General features: G+C 45.0%; 8 protein-coding genes across 8 annotated transcripts; 4 read left to right on the top strand and 4 right to left on the bottom strand.

The window, feature by feature from the left end:
* Window positions 1-583: 583 nt before the first annotated feature.
* GLAREA_11145 (uncharacterized protein) lies at window positions 584-2,032 on the bottom strand (the record flags this gene model as incomplete). Its single annotated transcript, XM_008079334.1, has 1 exon — window positions 584-2,032. One exon carries the CDS (start codon window positions 2,030-2,032, stop codon window positions 584-586), a length of 1,449 nt encoding a protein of 482 aa, XP_008077525.1.
* Window positions 2,033-5,397: 3,365 nt separating this feature from the next.
* GLAREA_11144 (uncharacterized protein) lies at window positions 5,398-6,160 on the bottom strand (the record flags this gene model as incomplete). Its single annotated transcript, XM_008079333.1, has 3 exons — window positions 5,398-5,707; window positions 5,757-5,911; window positions 6,134-6,160. 3 exons carry the CDS (start codon window positions 6,158-6,160, stop codon window positions 5,398-5,400), a joined length of 492 nt encoding a protein of 163 aa, XP_008077524.1.
* A 3,104-nt stretch (window positions 6,161-9,264) lies between these two features.
* On the top strand, window positions 9,265-10,287 carry GLAREA_11143 (uncharacterized protein; the record flags this gene model as incomplete). Its single annotated transcript, XM_008079332.1, has 1 exon — window positions 9,265-10,287. The coding sequence occupies one exon, from the start codon at window positions 9,265-9,267 to the stop codon at window positions 10,285-10,287; it is 1,023 nt and encodes a 340-aa protein (XP_008077523.1).
* Window positions 10,288-10,814: 527 nt separating this feature from the next.
* GLAREA_11142 (uncharacterized protein) lies at window positions 10,815-11,734 on the bottom strand (the record flags this gene model as incomplete). Its single annotated transcript, XM_008079331.1, has 2 exons — window positions 10,815-11,363; window positions 11,414-11,734. 2 exons carry the CDS (start codon window positions 11,732-11,734, stop codon window positions 10,815-10,817), a joined length of 870 nt encoding a protein of 289 aa, XP_008077522.1.
* A 177-nt stretch (window positions 11,735-11,911) lies between these two features.
* GLAREA_11141 (Ribulose-phosphate binding barrel) lies at window positions 11,912-12,797 on the top strand (the record flags this gene model as incomplete). The annotated part of the gene is made up of 3 exons (XM_008079330.1): window positions 11,912-12,211; window positions 12,276-12,462; window positions 12,511-12,797. 3 exons carry the CDS (start codon window positions 11,912-11,914, stop codon window positions 12,795-12,797), a joined length of 774 nt encoding a protein of 257 aa, XP_008077521.1.
* Window positions 12,798-13,663: 866 nt separating this feature from the next.
* On the bottom strand, window positions 13,664-15,205 carry GLAREA_11140 (uncharacterized protein; the record flags this gene model as incomplete). The annotated part of the gene is made up of 1 exon (XM_008079329.1): window positions 13,664-15,205. The coding sequence occupies one exon, from the start codon at window positions 15,203-15,205 to the stop codon at window positions 13,664-13,666; it is 1,542 nt and encodes a 513-aa protein (XP_008077520.1).
* A 1,993-nt stretch (window positions 15,206-17,198) lies between these two features.
* GLAREA_11139 (uncharacterized protein) lies at window positions 17,199-18,311 on the top strand (the record flags this gene model as incomplete). The annotated part of the gene is made up of 1 exon (XM_008079328.1): window positions 17,199-18,311. The coding sequence occupies one exon, from the start codon at window positions 17,199-17,201 to the stop codon at window positions 18,309-18,311; it is 1,113 nt and encodes a 370-aa protein (XP_008077519.1).
* A 2,725-nt stretch (window positions 18,312-21,036) lies between these two features.
* On the top strand, window positions 21,037-21,886 carry GLAREA_11138 (uncharacterized protein; the record flags this gene model as incomplete). Its single annotated transcript, XM_008079327.1, has 3 exons — window positions 21,037-21,354; window positions 21,406-21,591; window positions 21,641-21,886. 3 exons carry the CDS (start codon window positions 21,037-21,039, stop codon window positions 21,884-21,886), a joined length of 750 nt encoding a protein of 249 aa, XP_008077518.1.
* Window positions 21,887-22,912: the final 1,026 nt, after the last annotated feature.

The following is a 22,912-nucleotide window of genomic DNA, read 5'->3' as shown; positions in this document are numbered from 1 at the left end:
CTGCTCTTTCTGTCTCTTCACCTCAGCTTCTGACGACCTAATTCACATACATACATCTCAGTCCGCTACAAAGCTATAATAGCATTTTACTCAATCTTAAAGCACTCCTGGATCTTAGGGAGTTGTGTCAGGTTCCTTGTAAACCGATTCTTTGATAATTCAAACCAGGATAATAGGATTCGTCGCCGACTCTTTCTTTTCCAACCAACAAAGTGCGGGGTTTGTCAGCCTTATCAGCCTCGTCTTTCCCTTCTTCTTGAATTATTCAATGCTTTTTTCTGGGCGCCCACAATGGAATACGATTTCCCGAAAAGCGTATATGAGACGAATCTGTAGCTGACAGTAGGTACTCTTGTTACATCGCTAAGCTCTACCCCAAACAAAATGGATCACAACCTCATAGCTAAGTTTCTAGTCATTGTTTCAGTAAATTACATTTCTATTCGTTTTAGTTACTAATAAGGTATATCTGATACGCAAAACGCCTCGCTAATATCAATTGGTATCTGACATGTTACACGTTACCGACAAGAAAGAAATTCGTTTCGGCGCTGAGCCATACGTCCCACTCTAGAGACTCCGTCTATGATTCTCGAACCTCTCCCATCTTGTTTATTCCGACTAAAGATCTCTTCCTGGAATTATATCCAGCGAGGCTGTTTCGTGGACCGCCATTCAAGACGAAATCCGGAATTGGAGGGGTCAGAGTCCGCTCTCCACCAGGTTCGAACCGCTCAAGCTCCTCTTTTTCCATCGTGCAACGAATACTATCGAGGCTTGGGCTGTGTCCTAAAGGACTCGAAGGAAGACTGCCACTTCGCATACGGTGGATAGATCGAATACTTTGTCGATCCGCAATCAGCTGGCCAGCATTGGGCGCAGCTGTTATGATAGTACTGGGAGTTGCCGAAGGTGGTGGTGTCGGCGACACGGTTCGGAATAAAGGATGGATGTGTGCTTCATTCATACTCTCGGTGGGACTCACTGTCCGAGATTTCTGAAATCGTTCGCGATCTTTGGGGCTGGTAGCCGGAGTATTGGCAGGACTGTTACTACAACTCCTTGTACGAGTCTTGGGTGGAACTAAGTCCAGTGGAAAACCCGGACTTGGACTTCTACTTCCTGTCGGACTAGCTGGGATCGTCTCTAAAAATCTTTGCTGACCAACTGGAGAAACCGACTCAACTGCGTGTCTCGAATGCGCATCGACCGTTGAAGTGTCCCACGAGTCGAATCCATCATCCATAGAAGTTCCCCGTTGACTAGACGAAGTTGATGTTGGGCGATGGGGTGATTTGTGGCTTGTCTGAATGAGTTTAGTCTTTGACGAGATAGGCCGCACAACTTGAGATAATGAGGACCGCAGTGACGAAATGTTGTCAGAGCCAGCGCGGGATCGACCGCTGGATGAAGGGGGTGTTCTAAACTCTATGGAGGAGTCTCCTCGATGAGCATTGTCGTTTTCCAGAGCGCGCTTCTCGGCATTGTTTGCTTCTTCCATCTCAGGGAAAGCCTCTCTATCCGGTTCGTCCCCAAAGGGTTGGGTCAGTTGTTCACAACCTCTTTTCTGGACAATGATTATGGATATCACAAAAATTGCTTGGAATAACAGGAAGGCAGCCCAGATAATGAAGCCTCCAGTGACGAGGTTTTGCGAGGAGATTACTGACATCGGAGACATGTTGGCGATTTGGATTTTCGTTGTCGCAAACAAAATAGCAGATGCAACCGCGGAGAGGACGGCAACAGTGCCAGCAATCCCAGCAACAATGTATGTGTGTCGTCGTCCATGACCAAAGTCCTGAATATGGCCACCATTGCGATATCGAATTTGTCGACCTATCAGTAATAATAGTACGGCGACATCGAATCCAGAGAGCGAAGATGCTACAATTGCAGCAATTCTTGACGTGGTTAGGGGAGCTGTGTGTGGCAGAGTTGCGGCAAATATGATATCGAAAGTAAGCATGGCACCGCTGCTTGATACGGCCAGTCCTCCCAGAGCGAGAGACAGTCCTTGGGACCGTCTCATCTTGCTATATGTATGGCGTTCAGATTTTTGACGAACCGATTGACTTGTAGAACCAACTTGATATGGAAACTCAAGTGTTTGTTTTTGGCTGATCGACTTTCGGCAGTGGCCTTGTTGCTATCCAAACGAGTGGTGGAAGCAGTGGCGACTTGGATTATCGAAAACACAATATCGAAATGTGTTTGCTGACAAGAATCTTGCCTTTAGGACCTTCCAGGTTCTTCAATCTCTTGAGGTGCCACTGCTGTTACCGAGTGATGATGTATGCAGTGTCTTGTAACAACCGTCCCACAATATAGTGGTCTCACAGCTTTCCTCCCAAAGCACACCTTCCGGAATATGATCTTTTGTACGCCAGTAAGCTGTCTGCCCGGAATCTTCTGGACGGCTGCAGTTATTGGTGTTATGATGAGGCGTGGTTGTTTGGTTCCGTAGACATGGATTCAACCGGCTGAGTGCAGTCTTACGGTAAGAACTCGTGGCGGGTGGGTGTGACAAAATATAAATGCTTCAAAAGAACATATATTTCTGGATTGTAGGTCTGGGGAATAGCTCGATTCGACTTTTAAAGCACTTCTTCTCAGGTTTCCGAGCCTTGATAGAATTTCCTGGTTCTGTGGAATTCGTCTGTCTTGACTGTGCAATAGCTTGCGCCTTGTTTATATCAGGACCCCACCAAATCCAATCGAGACAATCCTAGTTGCCGTTCGGAAAAGCGACTAGGCCTCGACTTGTCGACCTCCCTTCACGAGAACAAAACTGACGAACAGAACGATATACTCTCGACGGCACGAGAAGTAATTGTCGATGAAGAAAGACGGCGGAGAGGTTTTGTTGATATTTTGTTTGCGGCGCGTCGAAGTCGCGTTTCCTCACAATTTCTCTTACTGGCTCAGCATGCCAACTCGGCTCGGTCCAAAAACGACGCGGGGTCTGATACTTCCTTGGTAGGGCAGGTATATCTGCACGACTTAAGATTAATTGCGGCGGATGAGGCCAATCGCGCATGCAACAGTAACGGCAAGGCGCCCGCAAGTGCTTTTTCGGAATGCTGGTCCTGTCGGTTTGCTGCGTGACTGCTTTCAAATGCTTGTGGTTCAACAGCTGCTGCTGCAGTCGCGAGAGAGGTACGAGTAGGTAGCCGGATGGGTTTGACGAGCAAAGTAACAGTCCAATTGGCGCTGAAGAAAAGCTGCAGCGGATTCGAGCGCTGACAGGTGGTGTAGGTGGTTCTGAATATCTGATTTCTGGTTGCATGCACCAGGCTCGGGCTGTTGAATAAAAGCTTTCGAAACACAAGACGTGGAACGATGGCGAAGGGAATCAACGACGAGAGAACTCGAAGAACAGAAGACAGGAATCAACTTGTTGGGAGATTGCAAATTCGGAAATCATTTCAAAAAGCAGATTGGAAGCTGCAGAAGCTCACTATTTCATTGCTACAAACTCTGTTTATGTTATTGTTATTGTTTTTAGTGGGTGTTTTGTTATGATGGGTCGCTTTTCCCTCTGAAAGCTCCGTTGGACTGTCTAACCTTTCCATTCCCTGCATCTGCTTTTCAAATATTGGTCTTGCATTCTTGCTATAGCTCCTCATTCGCTGAGAGCGCAGCTTGGTCAGCCTTGGGCCATTGATGGTTAGAGGCGGAGGAGTCTCCAGCTTTTTTGATGGACGAAGAGGACGATGCTGGCCGTTTATTCGCTGTGGTGCGTATCTTGAACGGGCTTTCCAGTCCGTGCAGGAGGGATCAAGCTCCGGGCGATCAGTGTCTATCCTTGCGGTGGCCATAGTGCTGTGACTGGATGGCGAAAGCCTGTACCTGGAAATTACCCAGTGCCCACATGGGGGTTGCGAAGGTACAAAACACCACCCAGATTCTGGTTCCTGGATGGTCAAGCCGCGCCGTCCAGCGTAAAGTTACCCCGCTGCGGCCGGGTAGCTTGTCACCAGATTCTACCACGAAAAGCACTGTGGCCATCTGTCCCTCATGAATTCGAAACATGGTAAAACACCGCAAGTACAATAAGAAAAGCGATATCGCGAATCTACACAAGCAAGATCATCTGCGACGTTCGGAACAGAGGGTTTATGATCAGTCGTCAGAAAATCAAGTGCACGTTCGGCTTCAGCGGCAGGCTGTCATCGTCCGTTCATGAACTCCCCCACCTAATCTATTTGACTCTGAACGACTGTCAAATTGAAGATCCACCACTGCAATTGGCAAAGAACGCTTGCAAGACACCAACGACCTGGAGGTGGATCTGCCAACTTAGGATCATTTCACTACTCACAGGTAAATTATACCGGTGCGTCTAGATGCCAGAGTATGCCACGGCAAGTTCATACTTTCCGGACCTACAGCAGTGTTCATTTCCGAACCGAAGGTTTTTACGAAGGCACGGCAAGCACATATATCTATGACGAAATGTCAGGAAATGCGGGCCAGCTTACGTGCATCGTGCCTTAGCTATTCAATATTCTCAAGCACGCAAGGGATTGTACAGTAGTAAGTCCAGAAATCGTATGATCGTCGGTTCAGCCCTCACGAGAAAAGAAAGAAAGCACAACCGAATCCTCCATGATGCGTAGACATCGCAATACTCTCTCAAGTTGCAATCTCTTATGCCTCATGGTTGCTATCACATCGAAGAAACCATGAGATCGAGATCTGTATGGATGTGCGTTCCAGCGTTCAGCGTTTTCAGATGAAAATTTCCGAAGAACCTTCGCTCCCCTGCTCCGAACAGACAGTCGGGCTCGCTTCGAGCTCTGAAACGAAATCCCTCCGGATTTCTATCAACGGCCTCAAAGGTCAAGGAGGGCTCCGTGCTCAGACCGGCAAGTGTCAACGGTTTAAATCAATAATGAATCCTGGCTGGAGAACTCTGATGCTATTCGGTACTGATGTTTGGTTCCAATCTTTCGCAGCTGAGAAATCACGCAGAAAATTCGTTTCGAGTATCAAAAGAAAAGGGCAAGTCCTTCATACGGCTTCATAGTCGTACAATCCATCTCTTGGTTGTATCAGCCCATTCTATATTTGGATGTGGCTTTGTGCTTTCTTATTGCGAGATGAGAGGGCTGAAATCATGCGTCAGGTGACATGCCCCAGCTACTAGACGCGGAGTTGAAAGGATGAGGAGCAGGAAATAGAAAAAAGGGAGAGTGCAGGAGTTTCTCTTATGCTTTCTTGGTTGCATTGTCGTTCTTGCTTTATTTCGTCCAAGAATAGCATTCTTCCCCAGCTCATATGCTTCCCTCTCTTTAGCGAGCAATATCAGACCTCCCTAACTTCTTTCTATCCTCCCACAAAACCCCATCCAAGCTATCCTCTAAGCACCTCCTTCATTCTCTCTCTCAAAACTCAATCATAAGTCATGAACCTCTGCCTCAGCGCATTAGGAGGCCGCTCATCAAAGTCAGGCCCCGGCCCCTTGCCATCCCATTCAGGATGTTTCTTCTGGTATTCCTTAGCAATCTTCTCATCTGTCTTCCTTTTTTCCTCTTCATTATTTATTAACCACTGCCCTTCCTTCGCTCTCTGCTTTTCCTCCTCTTCAGCCGTAATCACCTTCAACTTCTCGATCAAGTCTTTGGACCGGAGATAGATGGGTTGATTTGGATCTCCCCATTTTGGAGGAAAGGATCCGACGTGGGCGTTGAATAGTTGGAGACTATTATCCAACGTGTTAATAGATAAAGATCAAGAAGGGAGTGACTTACTGTTCCAATACACAAACCAACGTCTCATGTTGTGTTTTCCGCATACTTTTACCATCCCCAAACTTATGATCTTCCCATGCTTTGAGATGGTCGCTTGCATAGTCGTTTAGTTGACGGACCGTAGTGTAGTCGACGAGGTCACCGCCTCTGCTGGTCTATCTGGGCATGTCAGAGGGTGGGTCTGGCTTGGGGCGGGCAATGAGGGGTTGCTTCATTTTGGGCTGGTCCATTTTGGCTGTTGTGGTGAGGTTGGTGATGGGTATGGGCGCAGTGAGTGGTTGGTAGTTGCTTGTCAGGTTTGAGGGACTAGGTCGTGATGGGAGGGGGCTTATATGGATAGTTGGTGAGAGGGTTTCTTTCAGTATGGTTGAGCAAACGAATTGCTCTTCGTTCACAAAGAACATGATGTATTTTCCTTGAGTTGGGTGGGAACGTACAGACTACTAGACTAGGCACACTGATGTAGGTTCTCAATGCTCCTCGTAGTTGCAAACAATTAACAGAATAAAGTCCCTTTCTTGAGGCTCTTTCATGTGGAGGAGGGGGCAATTCAATTCACTCAAAAGCTTATGTTTTTTCTTTTGTGGACGCGTGTTTGTATAATCATCACTTACATCGTCATTTCATTTCTTTCAATAATCCCCTACTTCTCTGCCATTCAGCCCTATCAGACAAAGCGATCAGACATAGCGAAGAAACCAAATCCATCCTGATAAACATGCAGCTGAAAGACCCAAAATATACTCATCTTGTCCTTCATTCTTACTTGTCTTCTTGTAACTATAACCAATAACCTGCCATCTCTTTGCAAAATTCTCAACTCACAAAAGTCAAATTTGAAGTCTGACATCATCCTTTACTTGATTTGTCTTACCTCTTTGCATTAGCTTCATCTACTTTTATGGATGTTCTCGCCGCTCCCTTGTCTTTGATTGTTAGAGATGCGTGAATAATATGCGTCAGAAAAATAGAAAAATGAGAAAACCAGTGCCTGACACCTCATTTCACGAAGACAAGTTTTACAGAACTAAATTATTCGCACGTATAGACCTCTAAATTCGCGCATGTTTACTATCTAGACTTTGCAGAGCTGACTTGTATATGAGTTTTGCCGTGGGAAGAAATAGGAGCACTTTTCGTTTTGACGCTTGGGTGTTGACAGACTTAAAGAACGACGAAGTCCAAAGGTAGCAGGATTTGACAGTCTCTTTCGCAAACAAACGTGTCTTCGAGATTTTTTAGGGACATTGCAAAAAAGACAGGGGAAATATGTTTCTGCGAATGAAAAGACTGCTAAATGGCCATTTGTTGACGATTTTGATGCTTCATACAGTGGTAGAGATGGATTGTATTTCTAAATGATGTCTTTGTTTCAGTCTTGGGTTTTTTTAGGAGCTATTGTTTATCCACTTATGGATGTATATATAGGATAACTTGATAAATACATGAATCGGACAGCTAGCGTGTTTGTATAATTTCCATGCTATTTGCCCAGAACAAAACACTTCATCTCCATCACTTACCAACTCACCTGTTTTAAACCGTTCAGAAAAATGGAGAAAACCACAACACTTTTTTTTGGCATTATTAGGGCGGGCGGAAAACAGCCTAAGCGACGCAGTATTGATTTCAAAACTCTTGCACAACATGGGAATAAGTTGGTGAGGTTCAGCTATGTTCAACCATTTGGAGCCGAGAGACTGTTAGAAGTTTTAAATCGTTGATTGTACTTTATTTCTGATACTCTCGCCCTAAATTTTAGCCTAATACACCAGACATCTTTTAATGAACTTATTAAAGTCTACCTCTTTATGTGACTCACAGACGATGAAATAACCCCAGAACCTCCTGATATCCTACACTCACATCCCCCAACTCCACCACATTCATATTCACCCATCTACCCTCCTTATCCGGCTCTCTCTCGGCCCACCCCTAGAAGACCTATTTAAATACTGAATCAAACACTTTTTGCACCAATAAGAATAGCCCCTCCCGGGCGAAATGAATATGATGAGAGTGCCATGAGTATCTGTCTACGAGCAGAACTTATAGGACTGTGATCACCTGCTACACGTCAGAGAGCAGGAATCCGGGACTATTGTACCTGTGATCATCTACTATATGTAGGATGAGGACCTGCTACGCGTCAGGGAGTAGGAGTTATAATGGTCATTCTTTTGTTTTTCTTTTTTGCGTAGGGCTGGGAGGTTTAATACTTTCATAGATCGTTGGATCTTTCTTTTTTCTTGCTTGTTTTCTTTTTTGAAATTAATTGGAGTTTTCCAATGTACTCAGCACCATATGATTGATCTATGATCAGCTCAAGAAGAAAGTTGTAAAAGGTAAAGTGGATGTTCAGTTTCAAATCTTCTCAACTCATCTCAAATCAACTCTATGAGTGTCTGATTTACTTAAAGTAGTCTCCAACATAGACACAGATGTGTTTGATTTAATGTAGGTTATATCAAGTTTTGGCTATAATTTGTTCACTATTATGATGACCATGCCAATTCAAAACAATCCAGTGTGAAGATTGTGTGGTTCTAGCATGTAGTGTTCACAAAATTATTCGATTTCCATTTTTTTAATGGTCTTTGGTATAGAGATCAACGCTTAGGACCGAGTAATGAATCGGAGGCTATCTATCTAGACGATTCAGCTGTGTGGGTTTTCATCAAGCGTACCATAGATGAAGAAACTTTACCACAAGAGTTGGGGTGTATTAGAATTTCATTTGTTATTAAACAGGTGCACCACACATGGACATTCCGTATCAGGAGTGACAGGATTTTGGAGAAAAGCATCCTGATGGTTAGTTTATGTGGAGAGTTTAATCGCCGGCTCCTGGAATGTGTAGCTAGCAGCTCTTCTATTCCAACAAAAAAGCAACACCTTCCAACCGAAGAAGTCCATACTTACAAATGCCAAATTGTCAGCAACTTTTGAATACGTAATAGAAGTCGTCCATGTCATGACTCAAGACCCGTTCCCAGATCAAATCTATCACATCCCAAAAATGCCACCCCGCATCCAGCCCTCTACAGATTTCCAGCACAGCTGAAAATGCAAGACATCCCCCCCTCGCCTACACCCCCTAAAGAGGCCATCTATCGCGATACCCCTTGATAGCGCCACCAAACCCGCCACAAGATGTCAGGAACTTCCCGAAATCCCAAGAATCTGGTCGTTGGGGATGCTATTTTAGGTTTCAGTCATGAAAACCACTAGAATGATGGATTAGTGATCACGGAGGTACCGTGTGTGGGTTGAGCCTCATGTCTTTCGCGATGCCATGTTCGGTGTGGTTATTGGTTCAAGGGACGAGGCTGCTATGTGGACGTGTGGACTATGAAGTGACATTTTGAGATTTTATAGATGGGTTTGGATGCGTCGTATGTTAGGTCTGAGATTGGGAATTGGGTGTTGAGATGGAATTGAGTGATAAAGAGCTGTGGTTGCACTAGAATTTGGATGATTGTAAGATTGTATCATAGCTTTCGTCTATATGGATGTCACTGATATGTTAACGGAGACAATACCGTGTCCTGTATATATCTCAAGTCCTTCAGCAATATCATCAGAGGTGCTGCGGTCTTTAAAGACAGATCCTCCATCGGCATCCCTATTCACAGCGTCTGGGCTTTACCGGGTGCCGGGAATTTCGGAAGTCCGCCTGGCATCAATCATCCAATCCACGACGAGACAGATTCTGAGGGCAAATAGTTCGTCGCACCGGACACCAGACGAGGCGCCTACCACCTTCCATGGCTTTCAGAACCTGCCTCCCGAGTTACGTCTGCGGATTTGGGCATTGAGTTTGCCACCACCACGGCTGGTACCCCTCACCTATTCTCCAATATCACAGTCGCCATATAAATGTGACTGGGATGGTTGTACTTCGACATGCCCGATACCAGCGATACTTCATGTAAACAGAGAAAGCCGCACATATGCAACAGGGAGGAACGGCTTTGCTTTATCTTTAAATCTCATTTATACTCAACCAAAGATCTGGTTCAATCATTCGACTGATGTCTTGTACTTCTCCGAGCCAAGCAGACGGAAATACTTCATTGGCCGAGGATTGCTGGAAAGCTTCGGAAACTTCCACAATGCAACCTCTTTAATTGACCGAAAGGAGTTGGGTAGAATCAAGAGGCTGGCTATTGATGTGGATTTATTCAAAACCCGTTGGCTCAATAACGGGCGGCGAAATGAGGAGGACCCGCTACTATTCCAATTCTGGGAGCACATGAGGAGCAAGTTCATAGGTCTCGAGGACATTACGTTTGTCCTTCCCAATCAGGCCTTAAATGCTACAGCCAAATTGCCACATTCAGGTGTATTTTTGCCGGTTGAATGGTTGCGCGAAAAGGAGTTGGAAGAGAGAGCCGAGTACTTTAGCAGAAGAGTTGAAAAGGTGGTGTCCATGTTGGGCGGGGTGCTCCATTCCAGCGCAGGGCCAGTCCAGTGGAGAGTACCATACTGGAGGATACTCGTGCCTGAGCAGAGTTGTAATACCACTTGATTTGCAAGCATATTGATGCATTTGACTTTTTTTCGGGAGGATCGTTTAGTCGACTTAGCGATACGCATGGGGCAGCTGGTTTGGATAGAGTTCTTTTCAAGATACCCAGTGTAATGGAACACTTCCATTATGTCAAGTTGTATTAGAAGTAGCTCGCATGAGCTATGCGCTTCAGCTACTTCATCAGCCAATTATCAAAGGTCGTATCCCAGTCCGCGGTTGTACCATCCTGTACACTATCAGAATCTTGATTTCGTGATTTCCAACACATTCATCGGCGAGCCTCCGTCGAGGTAAACAACGAGTCTCTGCGTGTAGTAGACGTGCATCCTTTCCCTAGCCCCCAGGAGAAACGTTCGCTTTTCCCAGTAAGTATGGGATCTTCAAACGCTCGCTGGGTTTGCAGAGGCAATTTTGCCAGCCTCTCAATGGTGCGAGGTAGAGGGAGGTCCAAAGCAGATACCGGGGCTGTCAAATTCTGGCAGTGATAATCGTTACGCTATGCTGTCGTGATGTTGTAATGTAATTCATCGTCCTCGCTTGACCCGACCTCGACCACCACCCCTTCCGCCTCTTCCTCCACCACTGTCCCTCCGAGGACCTTCAATATCATTGATGTCCTTTTTGCTTAATTTCAAAGTTCCCCCAGAAAACTTGCCAACGTTCGGATTGCCAACACCTCTGTCCTTTCTGCCTTCGCTACTCCTCTTTTCCTTCATTTTAGCTCTTTCTAGAATAATGCCATTCTCTTTGGCTTCTCGGCGTCGTGTGCTCTCTTTCTCATTTTGCTTTGAGATAATGCCTTTCCTATGTGCGATTGGCATCTTTTCCTGCTTGAATATGGAGCCCTTTGAGCCTAGCGCTTGTAACCGCAGATCTGTCGCTTTATGTCTATTCTTCCCCATGGTGGTAGGATTGCTTGCGGATTCGAGAAGATGGGACTCAGCTAACAACCGCTGCAATGCCAAATCTTTCTTCAGGTTCGCCGATTCCGAACCATCTTCATCGTCAACCGTAGCACCAGATTTGTCGCGGATCACAGAAACACTGGGAGTACTCTTGGGTGGTTTGGAACTCTTAGTGGAGTTAGCCTTTGAACTCAATACAAGACGGAGTTTGAACAAACCATGAATATTTTGAGCTCCTCTTTGGACATTGCAGCCATACGCGATTCCGCATCAGTATGCTCAATCACTTCAATCGACTTTTCCTCGACCTCGGAGATCCCACTCCACTCTGATTCGGTTTCAGAGTCTTCATCATTTGATTCTTCCGCTTCGACAATTTTCTGGACGACTGGTAGAGGTTTAAATTGGGCTTCGAAATGCCGCCGGAACACTTCCTGCGCATCGATTTCCGAGGAGCTAGAGCTCTCGCCGTCATTAATCCTTTCTGTAGGTGTCGAATCTTTGACCTGCCGCTTTCTCTTTCCAAGAAGGGTCGCCATTTTCCTGATCGGGTCGCAATCGAGTTGTACGTCGATTGAATTAAAATTAATTTGATATTCCATCCAATCCCGAAGCTCTACCGACCCCCCTCCAAGCTGCCCCACATTTGGATTCAACAACACCGCCTTTCTACTTCTAGGTCAAACATTTATACAATTTCATGTCGGCGATGTATAATGACTAAATTCCGACCTTGTATAGATTTGCACTCCGGACAAGTGAAGCAGATAGTGGGAGGTACATTGACCACCGCTTCTGCAGATCTTAAAACCAATTATGTTTCCAAGCTTCCTGCAAGCTATTTCGCAAAGCTATACAAAGACAATGGCTTAGCTGGTGCGCATGTTATCATGCTCGGACCCGGAAACGAGGATGCTGCTAGCGAAGCATTATCGGAGTGGAACGGTGGTCTGCAAGTTGGTGGTGGCATTAATGATAAAAACGCGAAGCAATGGATAGATTGGGGTGCGGAGAAGGTACGTGTCGTCTTTGAGCTGGGAACTGTACCCCAATCATAAAAACCATCTAATAAGTATACAGGTGATTATTACGTCTTACCTGTTCCCTGAAGGAAAGTTCTCCAAAGAGAATCTTGACCTTGTACTCGCGGCCCTTGACGGAGATAAAGAGAAACTGGTCATTGACCTGAGCTGCCGGCGCAGGGAAGAGACTTGGTTTGTGGCCATGAACAAGTGGCAGACAATTACAGATATGGAAGTTAATGAGAGTATGAAGTTGAATTTGGCACCTTGTTTTATGACTGACACAATGGCAGATTCCATAAAAATGCTTGAACCGTATTGTTCCGAATTTCTCATCCACGCAGCAGACAACGAGGGCCTACAAAAAGGCATCGACGAGAAGTTGGTGGAAAGACTCGCCGAATGGTGTAATATACCAGTCACCTATGCCGGCGGCGGACGCAATTTACAAGATCTCGATCATGTCAAAACGCTTAGTGGGGGTAAGGTTGATCTCACTATTGGAAGTGCGCTCGACGTCTTCGGTGGCTCAGGTGTCACATTTGAGGAGTGCGTCAATTGGAATAAGTCACACGCCTAATCGATGTTCACTTCGCATTGTAAGGCTCTTGACGTGGCATTGCCGCCACTCTCGGAGGCCTTAAAAATACTCGAAAAGAAGAAACACAAATCACTTGTGAGAGCCTGACTTCTATACTGGGCTTCACGAGAAGAAAATGAAGCGATGCTGATAACTTTCCAAACACTTTGGATTTCATCGATACGGACGTATGTATAAGCATTTTTTGTTCTCACTAGGTAAATATCGTTAACCCCAAATAGATCAGCAAACCGTCGTGGTAATCTTTGTTTGTAGCTACAACCTGTGAAGTAAGAAGCATCCGGGAATCTCCATTGGCTGTACCAAGTAGAGGCCGGACTGGCGGAATATACGCTGCTCTTCTAAAGACATCTTTGATTCGAACACTGGACTAAAACACATTTCGAATACTCAATTCAAGGGTTCAAAATGTTGGTGGTCTTCGTTGGATCCTCATGTACCCTCCAACTCGCCTTGGACTCATTGACACTCCGACGAGGAGCCTCCCCCCATCTGCAAAGCCTCGGTTTGCCATAAAATATGAGACTGAAAGAAGAATGTGCTTTCTGCTCTGTTTTGGCCCCAAAGTCGCGAAAAGCTTCTCTGTGGCACCCTGTCTATCTGTTCTTGAAACGGGGAGCGTATTTGTTAGCGATGGCGCCACACCCTTCAAACTTAAAAGGCGGTGCTTTTATTTTATTTCTATATTACACGGTGACAATCACTTGAGTTGTAGTGCAAGTACTGTAGTCTCACAATGTGTCTCAGACTGTTTGGGGTTATATGATACCTAAATTTTATTGCAGAATTTGAACCTGGAGACTATCCCTATCTACATACTTACTACTTTCGATACTTCTTATACTTCAAAAGAAGTTGCCCTTTGGTGCGTGCACAGACGTCGCGCGTTCCAATCTTCGACGGGTAGATTCTCGAATCGCAATACGATCCCTAACCCTCGACTCGTGTACGGTTTTCGCCCTCGCTAAGTGGCGATCGTGTGCGGTTGCTACGGCTTGGAGAAGTGCAGAATTCTTGTCATCGGTTGCTTGTGCCCGGCTGCGAAGAGCACACTCGATATTCAAATGAAGACGATTTTCATAGGACCATTGAGAATAGATATCGCTTGATAATCTCAGTGGGGATCGAGTGGGAATTGCTGGTGGGTTTTCATACTGTTGAGCAGAGAAGCTACGGTGAGCAGCGCTGTTAGAATGACTGTAGGAAGCTGGGGTGACTGTGAAGTTATGCACTTGACCCACCGAAATCTTCTCTGCCTGGAGGATTGGGTCTCGGACTCTTACATTCTCATGTGGGAGGTTTGGTAGTGGCTTGTTGAGATCATTTCTCAGAGCTGGATGTATATCAGTTGGTTTCAATGTCGGCATATCGACTTGGAAGTTGATGAGGCCTTCTGGAGCCGTAAATCCAGGGTGACTTACGATCTCGAGCGCGGCTCTCTCAAAGCCGGCATCTTCGAACGCCCATAGCATTCCTACTCCAATATTTGGTACAGGAACGATCGGCTGTTTATACATGCGGCGCTTCAACTTAGTGATGACCAAGATACTGTTCCAGTCGATACCATTGCGACTTCCGAAATCTCCTAGCTGATCTAAGGGACTCTTTGCGGAAGTGCCTCCAATTAGGTAGGCAGTTCTCTTCTTTGGTATGTCGATGTTCTCGAAACATTGCACTTCAACGAAAGGTAGGAGCGGTTCTGTCCAGGAGCCTAATATGTCTGCTCCCCCTGTACGGTTGCTCCAGGCCGCTTCCACTGCTTGCTTGAACGTAACATCGCCTGAATTATGCGATAGTTTCATGTCACACCAGTGAATTGTCGGTTGGCAATCCTGGCAGTATCCAGAATTCGGCAATTCTTCGAGTCCGTTAAGTTGACTCGTGGTATGTACATAACCAGCCCTCGATGAAAGCATTTCGATCACGGTATGGAGATCCTCATCCCAATTCACGGGTGTGTTGAACACCAAAATAGCATCAATCTGAAGGTCTCTGTGATGCTGGATATCCAGTGGTCCGAAGACACGGTGGAACCCGTAGCTGTTTGCAATCTTCTTGATTCGATTAATCGGACTTCCCACGACCAGAACATTTTGTGTCGCCAAGCGTGGGATCTCCTTTATGAGAAGTTTGAAAGCGCTATACGGGAACACAATATTTTGTGGCGAAATCGTAACACCAGTCAACAATTGAAGCTCTATGGATAGCTCTTCTTCAGTCTGCGCTCTATTCCCATCTCCGAAGAGTACGAAATTGTGCTTACGGGACTGGAGGTAGGTAAGTGCTTCTTTGGCGAAAGGGAGTACCTTTGACTTGTGTATCAGTACGCCCTCGACGTTAATAGCAAACCCTACCTCGATCGGGCTTCTTTTTTGGAATGAAGGCATTTTGTGTTAGTGTGTTCAAAAGATCGGAAAGCTTCTGTTTACAACAATTTCTCAATAGAGATTTTTGCAGGTGGTTTTCCTGTTAAATTTTAGTGGTTTAACACAACAGAAACTATGTTTGACGATTTCTTCAGGCCTCTCGCCGACAATTTATGTTGGCTTATGCCAGGAGATGGCTGTTCTCTTTCAAAATAGAACAGCTCAATGCGTGAAGATTCAGCAAAAGATCGGCAGTCTTTATTGGCTATCTCAAAGGGGACAGCCGACAAAACCATTGTTCTCCGCCGACACATTCTTCGATGAACAAAGATATCAAGACATCTCCAATGCTTGCTTTGTTCACGACTTCCAAATCTATGGTGGGGTTATTTTGGGTTTAGAAGTCATCAACAGTTCACATCCGTCTAGACAATGCTTGGAAGCTGAGACCAGTATCCGCACTAAGGTGGCTCAGTATCTATTTGTTATGATGAACAAAGCGAAAAGAGTCACACCGATTCTGTAATTATCGCAAAATGAAGAGAATCCTGGCGGCTTTCCGTAGCATGGTCAATACTAATACAACATCGTTATAACAAGCTTTTCATCAACGCTCTTTTCTGGCATGGAATCTTTTAAGCTTACTTCGAATTCATTACCGCCAAGAATGTTGCTATACTCATAATACGCAAAAACTGGATTCAACTAAAGCTTGCTGATGGCACTGAGATTATCGCCAAGAATAATTGCGATGGGAGCAGAATATATGCTGCCCATCACAAGGATTCCTACCAGCCATTGGAGGAACTCATTGGGAATCCCATCAGGAACGGCAATCCGGGGTTGACCTTTGTTTAAAAGGAGATCCCGCCCGAGACGCAATATATAATGCAGTTAATGGTTCATTACCTCAACATTTATTGAGCAAGACCGCTGTACTCTCGACTGGAAAGCCTGTACAAAGCTGCCTGGGAGACGCATAACACTATTGATTGGCCTGAGCAGAACTAGGAACAAGAGTCAAAGGGCTGATATCCAACCCAGTCAATTTAATGACTATCTCTCCCTTTTAATTGCCAATTCTAATACTGATAGTTGCTCCTACAATGCTTGATCTAGAAAACGTAAGTGTGTTGCGCCTATCGTTGTTCAACTAGGTTCAGGTGAGCGAGAGCTGGGGGGAAGCGCTGCATCGCCTAGGAGAAGTCTTTCAAAGAACAAGAAAAGTCTTTGAGTTGTGTTTTCAGCCATTGAGCAGCTTTCCATCAACTCGAGTATGTTCAGTCCAATTATAAGCATAGTTATAATCACGTGAGTTATAAAAGAGGGCAACATATGTGAGGATTACACTGGTGATCCGCACTTCCAGCAAGCATTAATTCTTTGAAGCCATCGTCTACTACTTAGCTTTGAAGAGTGGCTACTAGTCGTATATCACCACCAGACCATATAAGTCTACCTTAGGAAATTGAGCTCACCTGTTATTTCCTCGGAACAGATTTACATTAGAATTGTGATCAAAGTTTGAACAATACTGGCGATGTTATAGTTAAATTGCGTCATATAGAAGGGCGCCAACTTGAATTTCTTTAGGTTGACCCGAACTGTCGCATCGCCAACGGGAGCTATGTGGAGCAAGATATCATAAGTGTCGTCTCGCAAAAGGTCTTCGTCATAACGCAATTTCGTACAGCATGGAAAATTTGCACATAAAAAGGGAACTGGACCTGGGCGAAGCTTCATGCTGTCGTTCCTAAATTGCGTCCCAACTCACTATATATATCATTCTTCAGCAGCAACATATTTCAACACACTTGACCTCACTTCAACTTTCGCTTCAGCTCCCCGGACACCGACGATGAATTTCGCGACAAAAGAAGTCTTCTGGAAGGGTTTAGGACCCTCAATTTTGGTTATTCTCGCTTTTTTCTTTTTGAAGCATAAACGACGGAAATGGGAAACTCAACACAAACGGACAATACGAAACCCTGGCGGTAAGCCCCTGATCCTCGAAATGCTATCTCAAGATCTTATACTTGAGATAGCAGATTACCTACCTCGTAGCTCTCTAGGCGCACTATCTCTTACGTGTAGAGACATGCACGCGGTGACCCGAAAATACTGCGCTTTGCATTTGAAAGCTTTGTCAGGAGCTGGGCTTCACGATAATCTGGACTTCTTGCGCCTCCTCGAGCGAGACTATCCTGATCACTTTGCGTGCTATTACTGCCAAGATCTTCATCCGATCGGGGATGCAGATAAGTACAGACCAACCTTCGGCGTTTCGCGCAGTTCAGCTCCCCTTTGCGTCTCTCACCTCCCTTTGGAGTTTCTTATTAACGAACACTTCAGTTATGCCATCTTTCAGATCGCTATGACTATAAATCGTTGCTACGGCAGCAGCTACCGCTTGGTCTATTTTATCAAACTGCAGTGGGGTACGATATCGAGACTTTTCGAGACACTTTCGAAAGTTACCATAAACACCGATATGCAAGGATACAAAAGAGCTACAATAACTAGCTGCTCCGTCCCTTGGTGGTCATCAACCTGTGGTCTCATTGTGAAAGCGCAGCAAGTTTTCCTGATACCGCCGTCTCAAGAATTTCCATGGCCCTGGGGTACGAAAATATTCATATGTCCACATCACGACGATCTAGACATCACCGCCGACAGTTTTGAAGGGGAACTTGCTCGCAAAAGTCTAGCCCTATGGGACCAGCCCTGCCATCCATACTTCGCACGCGAAGGGAAGATTGTGAGATGTCACCAGTGTCATACCGAGTGGCGGATCGATTTCCAAAAGTTGTCGGGTGGTGGCTTCAAGATGTTCCTCACAATCTGGAAAGCATTGGGTAATGGAGTCTCGCCCCGTGACCCCATGTTTCGAAGGCATGTGGATCAGGGAGAGGATATATACAGAACGAGAATCCAATGGGGTGGACATTACTTGGGCTGGGAAGAACATTCCGACCACGCGACCTCTTTCCCATACTGGACATTTCTCAACGCCAAGCAAGAACAAGCTATGTTACCCAATCTCGAGAGACAATATCCTGATTTGAACAGATCCAGGGTTTCCAGAAGTATTGTGAAACCGGCACACAGTGGAACAATAAAACCGTAATAACTCTGGATGTCGAATATTACCGCACAGTCATCACGAAAACGACAGTTGGCATTACTGATATGGACTATGATGTTGCGGTCCAAGACCTTCCTGCTTCTCATTACGATTCTATTGCTGAGCCATCTTGAAATCTGAGGATCACTATGAACAGTTTGGTCTTCGAATAATTATCAAGATTGGGATAGTAATGAGAATGACTTGGTAAACGGCCCATGACTTCATCAAGATGTCTATGAGCCACTTCAAACCCCACATGCCACTCGAACCGCCGCGGCGATAATATCCCACTACCTGCGACAAAAGAATTCCGACGTTTAGGTCAACCATAAGCAAGACGTATCTGGACGAGAACTTAATTTAATTCGTTTCTGAAGACGAATGCTTTTAAATATGATTCTGAGCTTTACAATGACTCAGAAGGATTAGGAGATTTCAAGTTCATCAATGGGCATAGGGACTAAACGCCTAGGCTGATGCGAAGAGATCATTCGAGCGGGAAAATAATACAATGTGGAGCGTGCTGGACAACAGGAGCAAGAGTCGATGGACGACGAATGTCGTCGTGCTCTGGTAAACCGCCCTACATTTTGTCACAGATATATATTGAATAAGTCTATCAATGCTGTCAATACCAGATTAAATAATCAAATCACACTGTAATACAACTCTCTTTCAATCTAACATAGGAAGTCTCGCGAAGTTTGATATTTTCCTCCTACTAATGAGGAAGAATCTCATTCAGACAATTTGGTGGATGTTCAACGAGATTTATGAATGTTATTCACAAACACCTCTCCCAATCCCAAATGGAAGTGTATTCACTGTGTTCATTTACTCATATTGTATCTTCCTCACTTTTTCTTTATTCACAATAGTATTTGAAGGAAAGGATAAAGTTTAATCATGACACCCTTCGCAAAGAACTCTTCTGCACTGTGTTAACCTCAACTTTGAGCAACGGGTTCAACTACAATATCAAGTCGTCGGCAGATTTAAGAGCATCTCAGTGCTCGATATCTCCAAATCAGCGGCAATGAAGTCGATATCATGCCTTTTATACTTCCTAGTCCTTCTCACCCTTGCTCTGTCGCTTTCTATTAGCCCCTCCTCGGAATCCAACTTAGCGTCTTCACCATTCAACACCAGTCTTCTTGAAAATACTGAATCAGTGCAAGTTGAGAAGCGTAGCTCTAAGGTTGGTGTTCGAGGAAAAGAACATGCCTTGATACTGACCTGACCCAGTTGTTCCCTCCTCTATGCTGCAACAAAATATCGCAACCTTGGTCCTATGTCTACGACTCTTGGACTAGTATCGCCATGGATCACATGAAGAGCCAAGGAGACAGTCTTGTTCAGAAACGAACATGCAAGAGGCTCGCCTGCCACTCAGAATCTTCTATTTGGGCCTGCAATAATGTAAGTTCTCAGCTGTCATCTTAAAGACAAGGGTAGCTCACCAAAAGTTAGAACGATCAAGATAGAGTGTTACAGAGTGCCTATCTTGCGACATACGCGACTGATATCATCAAACAATGCTCTTACTCGTTGGAGGGTTACGGCGAAGATCTGTATGTCTCTTGTGGTCAGCTCTTCGATAGTGATGGGTACAACGTTATCGTCAGGCAGGATCGATGCCAGAGAAGTGTTGAGGTGGATGGTAATCTCGGCTGTTACTAAATACGTTTTGCCTGTTGGGGTGAGGTTTGCTTTAACAGGGTTGTGGTTGCTTCCATACAACTTAGCGTCTAGAAATTGCGTCCCTATGATATAGATAGATACAGTTCAAAGAAGGATCACATTTCTGCTGCACTATCAGAACGGTGCTTGCTTTTTAGTACTGTAAAAGTGTTTATAAAGTTAAGCGATATTTACCACCTTCGTCTCGGGAACGATCTAGAGATAGTGCGCTCTAGCATGCTCATCTATTCTGCGGTCCTATTTGAGATCGTACTGAAGATCGATGATTGTGTTACTGAAGATATTGTATAAGCAGCTAAAACCAACAGTTGTGGAAAAATTGTTGCACTTGGTAGACTGGTAGCCACGACAAAATGACATGAAATTGTATGGTCTTCGCCCATGTATCTAGTTGCTATACCTGTGAGTTACTGTCACCTTTCTTTAAGATAAGAGATGTACTGGAATAAGGTGAATACCTAGGGTGATTCAGTGATGTCATGAGTACTCCAGAGCCAGGTGAGTCTAGCCTGTAGCGGGAGTCAAAAAACGAGACCTTCGCTTTCTTCATGAATATGTCTTTGTTTGTAAAAGTCGTTTTAATGAATGCTGTTCTTTTAGGATGAGGATAGACCGACTGACTGCCGACCCTCCCAATATGTCTGCAACATGATCAAGCGATTCAGGGCTGTTTGGTTGTAAGTTATCAGTAAGGCAGACAGACCATATTGGGACTGCTTTGCGCAATTTTGGCTCTGTAGCGAGTTTATCCAGTGACTGAAAAGGGTGACTGTAATGAGAAAGCCACAGTAAATGAGAAGACTGACTGCAATAGGTTACATCTTAATTATGTTAGATATTTATCTCAACGTATCATTCTTCCCCAAAAATTTCTCTTCTGACAACATATTCGAGATTTGAGAACACCTACTTCAACTTCGGAACATATCAACAAACTTTTACTGACGTCTACTGAGAATTTACCTAAACCTCTCAGTTTACTCCCTTAGTCAGCTCTGCTCTTCGTATTTGTTGTGCCACCACAATGCATCTTGGCTCCATTTTTATCAGCTTGGGTAGTCTCGTGCGCTTCACCATCGGTCTGCCATACCTAGAGACAAGAGACCTTCCATGCCCTCTCGTTCCTTTCCAGTATGACGGTCCACTCGGCGGCCATAACGTATCTCTCACAGGTACAGTCGGAGAAATGCTTCAGCAAATGAAAGAAATTCATCCAGAATTCGACATTTCCGAACATCCTACTTTATCTGAGCGGGATGATGATGTTGAACTTGAAGATATAGAGCCCGATGATATTGAACCAGTTGCCTTTGGAATGAAAGGCAAGGCCACGGAGCCTGAGGTCTGACTCCTATTCCATTCTCTTCTTCCTATATCTGATGAGATATTATAGGTTAAAAAAACTCATTGCTGCGGAGGGGTGGGAATGGGAGGTTATGATTGGAAAAACGCCGACTGGTATACAGCAACTAATGCGATGTTTGTGCTTGATCATTTCGTCCCAATTTGTAAGCAGCAGCCAAAGACCTGTTCCAAGATTGCATGCTATGATCAAGCAAGTATTGTTCTATGCAACGACGTATGTTTTCAACTCTATTAATACCATGCAGATATTAACATTGGAACAGCGGGACGTAGCGGTGGAGTCTCATTGTAATGCTTTGAGACAACCTCTCTGGGACCTCCGGGCAGACTGCACCTTTAGACCAAACAATGATCGGGGGCACGGCAGATCGATATGCGGCCAGATTTTCTTGGATGATGCTCTTGAAGGTCTCAATTTGATTGTCAAAAGCGAGAAGCGCGGTTCCTGTGAAGGACAAGTTCCTTGGAACAAGATCGATGGCAAAATTAATAGGTATGGGAAATGGTGATAAGTTTCCATAATCATAGTTGCTAGTATGAGAGGATCATTTTGAGAGACACAACATGAGGTTGTCGATTGGCGTTGTGACGAGACTATAGCTACCGGTGTACCCTGAGCATAAGAGATGTTCCGAAAATGGGGATTTAGTTTGTCAGCTTGTGGCGGATTTAAGCTCTTTTACATCTAGCAATCAAATATCCTTAGCATCGAACGCATTTTCAGCATCATTTGTAGTGACTGTGATGCTGAAGTTGTTTGATTCAGGGTTGACTTTTTGCTCAGCACCCAATAGTTGACCAACCCCTGCAGGTAGATTAGCGAGGCCAAAAAGGGGGGTACGACATCCACAATTGGTTACACCTGGGCACTGCAAGGTCCCTAAGCGAGAAAATTGTGTAAATCTCAACTAGGATCCACCATCGCACGCACTTAACTACGATACAGATAAAAACGGCCCCCAAAGATCTCTCTTGGCTTTCAGATAAATGTGCTGAGAACATAAATATGTTCCCAAAAAACTTGGTATATGCAAGAAGTAGCAAAAGAAGAACAATCGACCAGAACAAGATTCGAACTTGCGCTCCCGAAGGAATTAGCTTTCTAGGCTAACGCGATAACCACTCCGCCATCTGGCCGCTGATTGGTCAGAAATATCATCGACTTAGTATCTATAGTCAACAGAATGTAGGTGAGAGTTAGGGAAGAATTTGTTGCGTCTGATTCGGCTGTGGAGTTTGGGAGGGCGACGAGGTGGAGCGGGAGTGGAATTCACAATCACGGGGTTAGCAGAAATCCCAATGAAAATGGGAATCCAACAGATATATTCAAGCCTCGAAGTAGGGTGTTCAATTTGTCGAGAAGCTGTGATTCGTATCTCCCGTCTCCCGCTTAAGAAGGTTCGAAGAGTCACTTTAGGTGAGCTCGCTAGCACCATCCGTTGAGTTACTGCATGTCCTTACAACGACCATTGATGGAGAATAGTGTGAAGATTATCTGAACTTTTCTATCTGCATTATTACTAGAACTAATTTCT

This window comes from Glarea lozoyensis (assembly GCF_000409485.1).
Source record: "Glarea lozoyensis ATCC 20868 chromosome Unknown GLAREA11, whole genome shotgun sequence".
NCBI classification, from domain to species: Eukaryota; Fungi; Ascomycota; class Leotiomycetes; order Helotiales; family Helotiaceae; genus Glarea; species Glarea lozoyensis.
Note: the sequence above shows the minus strand (reverse complement) of the source record. Positions and strands in the feature narration are given on the sequence as shown.